At 31.1% G+C, this 12,778-nt stretch overlaps 1 protein-coding gene across 1 annotated transcript; it reads left to right on the top strand.

Annotated features, from left to right (window-relative positions):
• The first annotated feature begins 4,757 nt into the window (after window positions 1-4,757).
• On the top strand, window positions 4,758-7,482 carry LOC105797026 (peroxidase 12). Its single transcript, XM_012626949.2, has 3 exons — window positions 4,758-5,066; window positions 5,155-5,349; window positions 6,681-7,482. Exons 1-3 carry the CDS (start codon window positions 4,773-4,775, stop codon window positions 7,305-7,307), a joined length of 1,116 nt encoding a protein of 371 aa, XP_012482403.1. The 5' UTR covers window positions 4,758-4,772; the 3' UTR covers window positions 7,308-7,482.
• The last annotated feature ends 5,296 nt before the right edge of the window (window positions 7,483-12,778 follow it).

The raw sequence follows: 12,778 nt of genomic DNA on the forward strand, positions 1-12,778 counted from the left end.
ATTATTCGACAGTAGTTTAATCATGCAAGAATTAACCAAAAAAACAACAGCATATATATAACCTGCACTGCCTTTTGCTTAAAGGTGCTCGGATTAGGTTTGGGACCAGCTCAATTTAGATTAATTTTTCAAGTTCGAGTTGATTCAGTTCAGAAAATGAGTTTATTTATTTTTACCTAAGTTCAGCCCAATTTAAGAAACATAAATCTGAATCCGAACCAATCCATATTTGATTTTTATTAAATTAGTTTTTATTTCAAAACTAAGTTTTTTAAAAATATAATACACTAAAAAAATACTAAAATAAAACCTTTTTAACACATTAAAACATATTTATATTAAAAAACACTATCATAAACATCATAAATATTTTATTGTATTAAATATAATTTTAAAATTTTATATTTTGGGTTGGGTTATTTAGGTGGGTAAGTTTCTTTTTTCTTTTTAGTTTTGAGTAATGAATTTAATTGTTATTGGACTAGTGGTTTAATATAAATATATATAATTAATATAATATTTTTATAAGTTTAATATATTCGGACTAGGTTAGGCCTTCGAATCAAAAAATCTCGTCCAAGACCTTACCCATATAAAAAACAAGACTTAAATTTTACCAAGCTTATTTTTGGGTTTCGTATTTTTGTCCAAACCCTCCCATATTTTAGAAGAGACTTCAGGCTTGGGCGGATATCCCGACCCATGAGCAGGTCTACTTTTGCTAGTAAAACAACCTTGCAATTTTGGTCTCTTATGGATTCTACTTAATTATTATAGTTATGTTACTCGGACTTTGATAAAGATGAGTCTCCTCTTATCCAAATGGCAAAACACTCAAAACTTACTCGATAGCATGGATATAAGTTATATATAATTGAAATCATACAAAACTAATTATAACCTTCAATTTTTAAAGTGATAAATATTACAAGTTTAAACATGTATAAACTCAATTGTTGAAATAATAACGTGTCAAATTAGAACTCAATCAACATAAATTTAAGTAACTGTAGTTTTAATACACAAATCTTTTGTATATATCTATATTTATATGTATACTAATATTTAGTTTTTACTGAGTTACTATCATAGTCAAGTCAACAACAACTCAATTGAGAAATTACTAAAAAACCATTTATTTTATAAAGTAAACCTTATTATCATGAATGTGTTTTGTCTATTTTTTATTATATATAAATCAGTAAAAAGTATACATATTGAGATTTGAACTCAATAAATAATTTAACTTTACATTTTCAACCAAACTTTCATTTATTTTTACATAATTTTAATAAATATATATTTCTTACATAAATTTATGCACCAAGTTTGACAATATGCGAAAGAATAGTGTTTCAACCTTAATCTAATGTGTAATGTGATACATAAATTTTAGTTTTGTGTGATTTTATACATAAAATTTTAGTTTAATTCAATTTTCAAAAGTCACTAAAATATTATCGAATTAGTACTATTTTACATTAATATGTTGCATATACAAACATTAATTAAATGTGTACAACTAAATCAAAATTAAAGTTTCATATATACATACGAATCACAATTCAAGTTTCATGTATATAATTACATTAAATTAAAATTTATATATAAATTTAAACTGAGATAAGGCATGCCACCACATATATAACAACTTGCGAGATGTGAACATAGCAAATGTGTTTTAATTTCATTGAATTAGTCAAAACTCAAAAGTCTAAAACGTTGACAATTTATATCTTTTAATTCCTTAACATAGAAGTTAACCATAGTTATTTGTAGCATGGTATCTTTTTTTTTTTACCAATGGTGATCCATTAGTCAAAAGGTGTGATTTTAGTTAGATTGAGGGCCAAATATATTTTGAGAATTTTAATTTTAATTTAAAATTTATTATTTTAAATTTTTGTTTGGGAATTAAAATATTTGAAATTTAAGATTTTGAATTAATCTAAATTTATTGTTTCGATAATTTTAAATTTTGGATTTGGATATTAATTAATTCTAAGTTTTAATATATATGTATATATATACATATATATTAAAAATTAATTATTTAGGAGAATTTTGAACATTGTTATTTGAACTGGACTGGATGGATCAATCAAAGTAGCTAGGAGGTAGCTAGGGTATTGGTCTGGAGAAAGGCATTAGACCGATTGATTGGGCTGTTGAACCGAGTGAATCATTTTTTTTATTTTGTAGGAATTTTATAATAATTTATTTAATAGAACCGAGTGGACTGATCGAACTGATTGTACCAATCAAACCGATCGAACCGGTTGAATTGATTTGTATTTAAATAAATGGCCTTACTTAGGTATAAATTAAAAGTCAAGGGTTTATAAATTAAATTTGTGAAAATTATGGTATGAATGAAATTTTTTAATATTTATGTTGTATTAAATTAAATAGATGAAGCTTCAACAGTATTTACAAAATCGGATTGGACCAGTTGGTCAGATCGATTGCACCGGGCATAAGTGGACTTACTTAAGTATAAATTAAAAGTCAAGGGCTTAAAATTAAAATTGTGGAAATTATGGTATAAATGAAAATTTTGAATATTTATATTGTATTAAATTAAATGCATGAAGTTTTGTTACTATTCTCAAAATTATATCCGACCGACACGGTCAAACAGATTTGATTGGGAATCGGCTGGGATATTAGTCTGGAATAAGGGGTCAGGTTGGTTGAACCGGTTTTATCTATTTTTAAATATTATTTTTTTTATTTTTAATAATTTATTCAATCAAACCGATTAGATCGATCGAATCGGTTGAACCGAAAATTGGTGGTTTGATTGGTTAGTCTACCAGTCAGATTCTAAAAATTTTAAGCTTCTTCGATGATATATTTTAAATAAAATTAATCATATATTGTTTAAATTTGGAAGGAAATGCGAAAAAAGAGTTTTTTTAAATCAGTTTTACATTTTAAAATCCAAAATTTAATTCTTATAAAATTCAAATACAACCTTTTTTATTTATGATCGAAACAAAGAAATTCAAATCTAAATTTTTGACCCAAATCATACTTTCCAAACAAAACATAAGGAAATTGATATCCACGTTTGTCATATAAAGATGAGAGCATGAATAGGTATGCCCAGCAATATGTTTGGGGTAATAGACATGGAAACATGTCTGCTTAAACCTAATAGTTCAGCTTGAGTGAGAATGTGTCGACTCAACATCCCATATCATATTTGTCATTACACATTTATGCAGGGATGATAAAATCCAAATTACTCAATAAATTTCGAATCAATTCATTTTGAATGAAGTGAATTTTTTTTAAAAGTAGATATGAGACAGGGTGGGTGGATCTTTTTTTTTTCTTTTAGATAGTGGGCCGTATGGAACGCTTATGATAATTGCTTGTACTGCCCCACCCCGCCCCGCTCTATTATATGAAATTACCAACCTATCCTTATATTTATATAACTATTAAAGGGTAAAATGTAATTAATTATTATAGAAAATTCATATATTTTATACTTAAATATTTTTTAAAGAATTATGTTTAAATATTTACTTAACTTTAAAAAAATTAAAAATATTAAAAAGATGTAGCAAAAATTAAATTGAAGTGAAGCAGAGTGGGGGTAGTGATTTTCAAGATTATATATCTATAGTGGAGCAGTGCAAGTGGTGGATTAGAAAATGCTATGGAGTGGTGGTGTATTTAGCAAAATCTGCTCTTGTCCCACTCAATTGTGGCATGCTTTGCGTAACCATTATAATTAGTGTGTTCCACTTAATTGAGTGTAATTACATCATTTCAATTTTTAGAAAGATAGTGAGAACTGAATTAATTAGGAGGACAATTACAAATAATTACATTAAAATTCAATTAATGTATGACTTTCCAAACATGATTGTATGTAATTAAAATTATACAATAACAATAATTTTAATTTTAGGACATAATTATTATTTTAAATATAATTGTATGTTATTTTATTAATCTTGTTTAAATAATTTACAAAACTTTATTAACAAGAGATAACTTCCTACCTACTAAATATAACTAAACTACATATTATTAATTATTAATTATTTATACTTGGTCAAGGACTAATTGATGAGAACAAAGAGTATATGTTTAATGTTAAAGAATAACTTAACAAATATGGAATGTTAGAGTAATTAGATAAAATTACATTTATGTTTATTTTATTAGTAATTAATGCATTGTCTAATACTTTCCTAGACTAACATATTATATACAATGATTTGATTTTGAATTTTGTTATTTGTTTAGAATTTTTCTCTCAAGTATTATTCACAATTTTATAATAATTAATATTTTCTTTTGAAATTAAAATTATGTAATTGCGTAACTACAATTTATACTATCGAGATAATTATTATGTAATTACATTTTATCACTTAAACACATTAATGGGGTTCAAAATTTCTTATAATTACAAGAGTATCGTCTAGTAATAGTAATTACAGTTTCATCCAATTACTATGTAATGTCCAAACACACTATTAATTTAACGCTACAGCATTCAATTAAATCCTTTTCATAAAATTAATATTTTTCAACTATTATAAAAATAATTATTTTGCTATGTTGCCAACGAATAAACATTATCCCAACATTGTTGGAAGAGTCACTATGAAGCCCAAAGAGAGTAAATTCGATATGAAAAATATAAAATAAATGAATAAATAAAATGAAATAGCTTAAAAAAAGGGGAAGGCTAATATTAATTAAATCTTAATGAATGACTTGAAAATGGCTATAAATAAGACTAGGCCATGCAGCGTCAAGGACGCAAAAGAAACACCAAGAATCTATCCATGGCTAAAGTTACTAACTTTTTCGTTGCTCTCCTTTTGATCTCTTCTCTTTTACTTGCTCCTTACTTATCCATCTCCGAGGCCGCCGACAACTCGGTCCCGATCGTGAGTGGCCTCTCCTGGACTTTCTACAAAACTTCATGTACAAAGCTCGAATCCATTATTAGAACTCAGCTGAAGAAGGTGTTCGACAACGACATTGGCCAAGCTGCTGGCTTGCTCCGCCTTCATTTCCATGATTGCTTTGTCCAGGTACGTTATAAAACCATGTAAGCATCCGAAACAGCGATTGAAACATGGATGCGTCGTTTTGATTCGTTTTGTCATTGATGTTTACTAGGGATGCGACGGATCTGTGTTGCTGGACGGATCGGCGAGCGGGCCGGGTGAGCAACAGGCTCCGCCGAACCTGAGCTTGAGGGCCAAGGCTTTCGAGATCATCAATGACCTGCGCAACCGTGTCGAGAAAGCATGTGGAAGAGTGGTCTCTTGTTCTGATATCGTCGCGCTTGCTGCTCGTGACTCCGTTTACTTGGTATCATCAATCAATGTTACTTTTTATGTCATTTTCATTCAGTCGAATTTTTTTATTATTTAATGAACAAAAACACAAAAATCAATCTAAAAAACTATAAAAAAAATTAACGAATTTTTGTTGAATACATGCTTGGATTTAATATTTAAAATAGTTAGCATACGATATTATTTTCTAATGATCCTCTAGCCTTCTAATTTAAGATTTTGGTTCTTTTTTATCAATGAAAAACAATGGTTCACATCTAAATTTGTGGTATAACTTAAACTACAAATATAAATGTCAATTGAGTTTCAACTCGATTGGCATGGATATTGTTGCTAATGTAGGAGGATATGTGTTTAAGTACGTTGAAGCGTATTATTCTCTTATTTATGGATTGGGGAAGAGCTACAGATAATTCTAAGCATTGTCTCCAAAGAAGCAGATATGATCAGAACCTATAAAAAATTATTAAAAAAATATAAATATATAATTTAATAAAAAGTTAAAAAGTAATATTTTCAAACAAAATTAATTTATTTATTTAGACTTAAATAAAGTGATGATTAAAACTCTTATTAAATATTCGTTTGATTCGAGTTTAAACTATGTATAGAAAACAATGACGATTAACTTAGCCTACTTGTTGGAGGGGTAGTTGGAAATTAAAACGCGGTGTGTGGGTGAGTGGCATACGCCTCAGCTAACTTTTTTTTTTTCTCACAATGGGGCCATAAGGTCTTAAATTGTACCAAATGTGCATTAATGGTCAATTTCTTGGTGTCATAAAGCCTAAATTTATTAAAGCCTAGGTGAAAGCAGTTGTACATGGGGACCTTTCATTCATAGTATAAATATGAATATGAATTTTGAGAAAAATATTATACTTAAATAAGTTTTTCAATAGGATGAGAATAATTTTTTATATTATTAAATTAATATTAGAATAATATTTTATTTTTATCAATAAATTTTAAATATTAAAAATATATTTTATGATCCTAAGACTACTCATAACCTCTATTAATCTTCTGCATTGACAATAATATTTATACCAATTAAATTAAGATTTGATCCACAATTACCGAATCATGTTTTAACTATCTTTTATATTATATTATACCTGAATTTGTTAGATGTATGTTTGATTAAGTTAATAAGGTAATTTACTGTCACCAATAGATATTTCATCAAAGTTGGAAGCACGTGTCATATGAAATTTCCCTGAAGCTCACCAACTCCTATAATATTTAATTTTTTATTCTTTTTAAAAGGTCAAGCTATTATGTCATCGTCATGGAGCTTGAAATTTTGACTTAAAATCCCACCCCCCCATTTTGGTTTCACAGTCAGGTGGACCAGACTATGGCATACCATTGGGAAGAAGAGATGGACTGACTTTCGCCACCGTAAACGCCACATTGCAGAACCTACCACCGCCCTTCGCCAACGCCACCACCATCCTTTCCATGCTCGCCACCAAAAACTTCGACCCCACCGACGTTGTAGCTCTCTCCGGCGGGCACACCGTCGGCATCAGCCATTGCACATCTTTCACCACCAGGCTCTACCCTACCCAAGACCCTACCATGGACAAAACCTTTGCCAACAATCTCAAGGTAATATGTCCCACGGTAAATTCAACCAACACGACGGTGATGGACATAAGGAGCCCCAACAAATTCGATAATAAGTATTACGTGGACCTGATGAACCGTCAAGGGCTGTTTACCTCGGATCAAGACTTGTACACTGATAGCAGGACGAGGGGGATTGTTACTAGCTTTGCCATTAATGAGACGCTCTTCTTCGAGAAGTTTGTGGTGTCGATGATAAAGATGGGACAGCTGAGTGTGTTGACTGGTAACAATGGCGAAATTCGTGCTAATTGCTCGGTGAGGAATGCTGATAATAAGTCGTACTTGGCGTCTGTGGTGGAAGAGCTACCGGTGGAGGAAGCTTGGTCTGACCTTTAAACACTTAATAAGCTATTCAAGCATGTAACATGTTAACTATGTGACTGTTTAGCATTTAATGTATGACAGTGGGGCGACTGAGGTTTGTATTTTACTGTGTATGGGAGATTATGTTCTACAGTTTTTACTCGTTTTCGTTTCGGGTTTTATTGAAAAAAATTGCAGACTTTTACTCCTTTCTCTCTTTATATATAAGGTAAAAATGGTGCCGTTGACAAAATAATAAGATAGTGACGCATGACGTATTACATGTATTTCATGTTCACGTACATGATTAATTTTTAACAATAAAAATAAATAAAATTTTTAATAAGAATATCAACTTGTTCTTTAATTTAACGAACAAAATTAATTTTCCTATTTTTTTATTAGAGGGTGTTGGAAGGAAGGTGAAAGAGAAATAGCTTTTAGGAAATAAATTAACTCACTTTGTATTAAACTTTTGTTTTCTTTCATTCTCTCTTACCTTGCTTCATCACATACAACTATTTATATAGTAGTTGTAAGTGACTATTAGTTTCAACACATTCATGTATCCTAGTTAAGTACATGCATGACTACTAGATACATCTACTTTAATACATTCATTAAATATAAGTACATGCAACAAGTTATGAGCAAGTATATTCTAGAATGTTACAAATTATATCCAACACTTCCCTTTAATTTGAATTTTCTTCCACGCATTTTTTGAAAATCTTCAACCTTAAGAGGTTTTGTAAAAATATCTGCCACTTGATCTTGAGTCTTCACAAACTTAAGCTACACTTCCTTCTCGGCAATATGCTTCATGATAAACTGATATCTTGTGTCTATATGTTTGCTTTGATTATGGAACACAGGATTTTTCGCGAGTGCTTGTGTAGACTTTAGGGGTGTGCATAATTCGGGTAAAACCGAAAAAATTCGGTTAACCGACCGAATTCGGTTAATCGGTCGGTTAACTGAATTTTTTCGATCGGGGGTCGGTTAATTTTTTTATGATTTTTCGGTTAACGGTTAATTCGGTTCGAAACCGGTCGGTTAACCGAAAAATTTAATAAATAAAATTATCCAACCCAGCCCAAACTCAATTACCCAACCCAATAAAACTAAAACTAAAGTTTACCCAATTACCCAATCCAATAAAATTAAAACTAAAAGACAATCCAATTTACTAAAGTCTAAAACCCAATTTACTTTAATAATTTATAAATTTTTTAAATTTTAAAAATAAAAAATAAAAAATTCGGGTAATTCGGGTATTTTTCGGTAATTCGGTTAATTCGGTTAATTCGGGTAATTCAGGTAATTTTTAACCAAAAATAAAAAATACATAATTTTCGGTTAATTCGATTAACCGACCTTATTAACCGAAAAAATTTCGGTTCGGTTAATTTTTTTTTAAAAAAATTGGTTCGGTTAACTGTTAAAATTTTTGGAAGGTCGGTTAATTCGGTTATAGTAATTTCGGGTCGGTTAACCGAATGAACACCCCTAGTAGACTTGTTATCAATGCAAATTTTGGTTGCTCCTTCTTGTGGAAAGTGAAGTTCTTTCAACAATCCTCTAAGCTAGATAACATGAAAAGTACAAGAAGTTGCTGCCACATATTCAGCTTCACAAGTTGAAAGTGTAACAATAGGTTGTTTCTTAGAACTCCGAGAGATGTAACAATCTCCCAAGAAAAACACAAATCCACTACTGCTTTTTCTATCATCAATGTCAACGACAAAATCACTATCACAAAATCCCATGAGTTGAAAGTCATGATAAGATGAGTAGAATAACCCAAATTCAATTGTACCTTTTAGGTAACGAACAATCCTTTTAGCAGCCTTCATGTGAGTTGACGTAGGAGCTTCCATGTAGTGACTCACTACACCAACTGCTAATAGGATATTAAGCCTTATACATGTCAAGTATCTTAAACTTCCCACAAGACTTTTGAAAAGAATTGAATCTTCTTTTGTTCCATCATCAAACTTTGACAACTTTACTCCACACTCCATTAGAGTTTCAATAGGATTGCAATCAAGCATTTTGAATTTTTTCAACACTTGTTTTGCATAACCTTCTTGCGAGAAAAATATGTTGTCATCCGTTTGTTTCATTTCTAGGCCCAAATAATAAGACATGAGCCTCACATCAGTCATCTCAAAATCAAGGGACATGTGCTTCTTGAATTCTTCAATTAAATTCATATTATCTTCTGTAAAGATAAAATCATCCACATAAAGACAAACTATCAAGATATCTCTACCATCATTTATCTTGACATAGAGTGCATGTTCATGAAGACACTTAACAAATCCATTGTCTCAAAAATACTTGTCAATGCGACTATACCACGCACGAGGTTCTTGTTTTAACCTATATAGTGCCTTTTTCAACCTTAGGCATTTATCTTCTTGTCCTTGGACATTGTATCCCATGAGTTGCTCAATGTGAACTTCCTATTCTAAGAAACCATTAAGAAATGCAGATGTCACATCAAGTTGATGTATTTTCCACTTCATTTCAGTCGCCAAGGAAATAAGCAAATGAATTGTTTCAAACCAGGAACGGATGCAAAAACTTCATCATAATCAATCCCATGCTTTTTCTTGTAGCCTTTAACAACAAGCCTTGCTTTGTACCTCACCACTTCTCCACTTGCATTCTTCTTTTTCTTGAAAATCCTCTTGACCTCGATAGCTTCATGGCCTTTTGGAATTTCAAATAACTCCCAAGTGTTGTTTTTCTCAATAGATTTTATTTCTTCATCCATGGCTAGTCTCCATCTTTCGTCCTTCACGACATCATCGAAGTTAAGTGGCTCACTATCTACAAATAGACAACAAGTTATAAATAACTTCAGTATCATCATACAAGTCATAGATACTTCTCATTTTTCAAGGTATTTCACTTGAGCTTTCTTCGGAAGTTGCTTCATGGATTGGAGCAGGTAAAGATGGAGGAGTCATTGATGCCACAGTTTCTTGTTCTTCCTCAAAATAAAGAAAAAATCATAAGCTTGTTCTTCCTGTGCCTCATCCAAATTACTTGTTCATCGAACTCAACATCTCGGCTTATGCTAATCATTCCATTGTTTGGGTCATACAACTTGTAGCCTTTGGAGTTTGACTCATAGCCAATGAAAACTTATTTCTATCATTAAGCTCTAATCTATCTTGGTCAGATACATGCATATATGCAATGCTACCAAACATCCATACATGTCTAACACTTGGCTTTCTTCCACTCCATGCTTCTTGAGGTGTTAGACCATTTACGTTCTTTTTTGGCGAGTGGTTGGACAAGTAAACTGCACAAGAAACAACTTCGGCCTAAAATTCCTTAGGCATATTTTTTTTCCTTCAACATACATCTAGCCATGTTAATAATAGTTTTATTTTTTCTTTTCGCTACACCATTTTGTTGTGGTTATCTATACACCGTTAAAGGATGATGAATTTCATATAGTTTGCAAAAATGATTGAATTCATTATAAGTGAATTTGCCTCCTCTATCGGACCTTAAAAATTTTGTCTCATAGCCACTCTCCTTTTCAACAAGAGCTTTGTAATTTTTAAATGCAACAAAGGCTTCGGATTTTTGCTTCAAGAAGTAAACCCAAGTCTTTCTACTATAATTATCAATAAAAAACAAAAAAAAAATACTTTTACCAAATGATGGAAGATTGATTGGTCCACACACATCTGTATGAACAAGTTGAATAGGCTCGGTTGCTCTTGACGTTACTTCTTTCGAAAAGCTTGATCTTGCATGCTTGGTTAGGAGACATGCCTCACACAATTTATTAGGATAGCTAATGGTTGGAATTCCTTTAACCATCTTCTTTTCTCCGAGAACTTTGAGTTCTCCAAAATTCAAGTGGCCAAATCTCATGTGCCAACACCATGCTTTATCATTCACACTAGCCTTCAAGAACTTTGCTTCAATTGTCTTGAGGTTCAACATAAACATTCTATTCTTCGACATGGATACTTTAACAACCAAGTTGGCATATAGATCTCTTAGCCAAAGGAAATAATCTTTCATGTGAATTTCATAACCCATTTCAAGGAGTTGTCCTAAACTTAAAATATTGCCTTTTAACTGAGGAACACAGTACATGTAACACTCTTTACCCGTGTCCGACGCCAGAACAGGATACGAGGCATTATCGGTCTTAAACACAAGTAACCATACAAAACTGGGCCATAAAATTTCATTCAATTTAAAACTATCTATGTACATGCATATCGCCCCTTATAAGGGCCTACAGGGCCCTAAACATACATTGGCTGAGACACTAAAAAAATTTACATGTTTTAGAGGGTCACACGCCCATATGCTAGGTCGGGTCCTCCATATGGCTGAGACACATGGTCGTTTCTCTGCCCGTGTGGCTGGGAAATTGGTTATTTTTTCCAACCATTTGTTACCCTCATTTGCACATGCTTAAACATAATTTCAAAGGTACATTTCATGGCATAAATAAGCTACCAAAATATCAACAATTCAGCTTTAGATTTGTCAGTTAAAACCAATATACTTAGTCACACTTAGTCACATTCAATATGCATCATCAACAACTCTTATACGTGCATAATTATATCCAATTAATATACCTTACCATTAAGCAAAACTTAGCCATTGGACATCAAGACTTCTAGCATATACAACTATTAGGAATTTAGGCCATACCCATAACTCATCATATATCATGCAAACATAACTCACATCACAAGACATTGACATATAATTAATATATATATATATATCTATATATATATATATATAGGCTTGCAACCAATTAGCCAATATAAGCCAAGTTACATGGCTACACATAAATCAAACCTTTAACCATTACAAATCAAAACATTTGGCCAAAACATAATAACTTATACACAAAAATGACTGAGTCCCTATACATGCCATAAACTTAAAATGCTTGAATACATTGATACTGATCAATAGCTTGATAGTGTGATAGAATCTCCGACGATCTCTAACTTGAGCTAGTATCTGTGACACTATAGGAAAAAGAAAGAAAGGGGGGTAAGCTATATAGCTTAGTAAGTTGGCATGTAAATAATAAGAAATTTGTTAACACGCTTTTACCAATCCTCACAATATGTTCTCCAGATAATACAATTATAATTGCACATAGTTCCACTATTTACTCATATTCATATCAAGCTGTCTACTCGATTCATAGTCACTAAATTATTTATATCTTGTGCTATGGAACTCCAAATTAAGATTTGCTTGATTTTTCCGAAACTAGACTAACATATGTTCTTACCATAAAATTTTTAGAATTTTTGGTTTAGCCAATAAGTACAGTTAATTCTTCAAAGTCGTCCATGTTCTGCTGTCTGACATTTTCAACCCTTCTTCACTAAAAATTAATTATCTCTTAATACGTGACTCATATGATGTTCCTGTTTGTTTCTCTTGAAAATAGACTCATTAAGATTTAATTTCATGTCTTATTCAACCTC

The sequence above is a fragment of the Gossypium raimondii genome, chromosome 3 (genome assembly GCF_025698545.1).
Source record: "Gossypium raimondii isolate GPD5lz chromosome 3, ASM2569854v1, whole genome shotgun sequence".
Taxonomy (NCBI): domain Eukaryota; kingdom Viridiplantae; phylum Streptophyta; class Magnoliopsida; order Malvales; family Malvaceae; genus Gossypium; species Gossypium raimondii.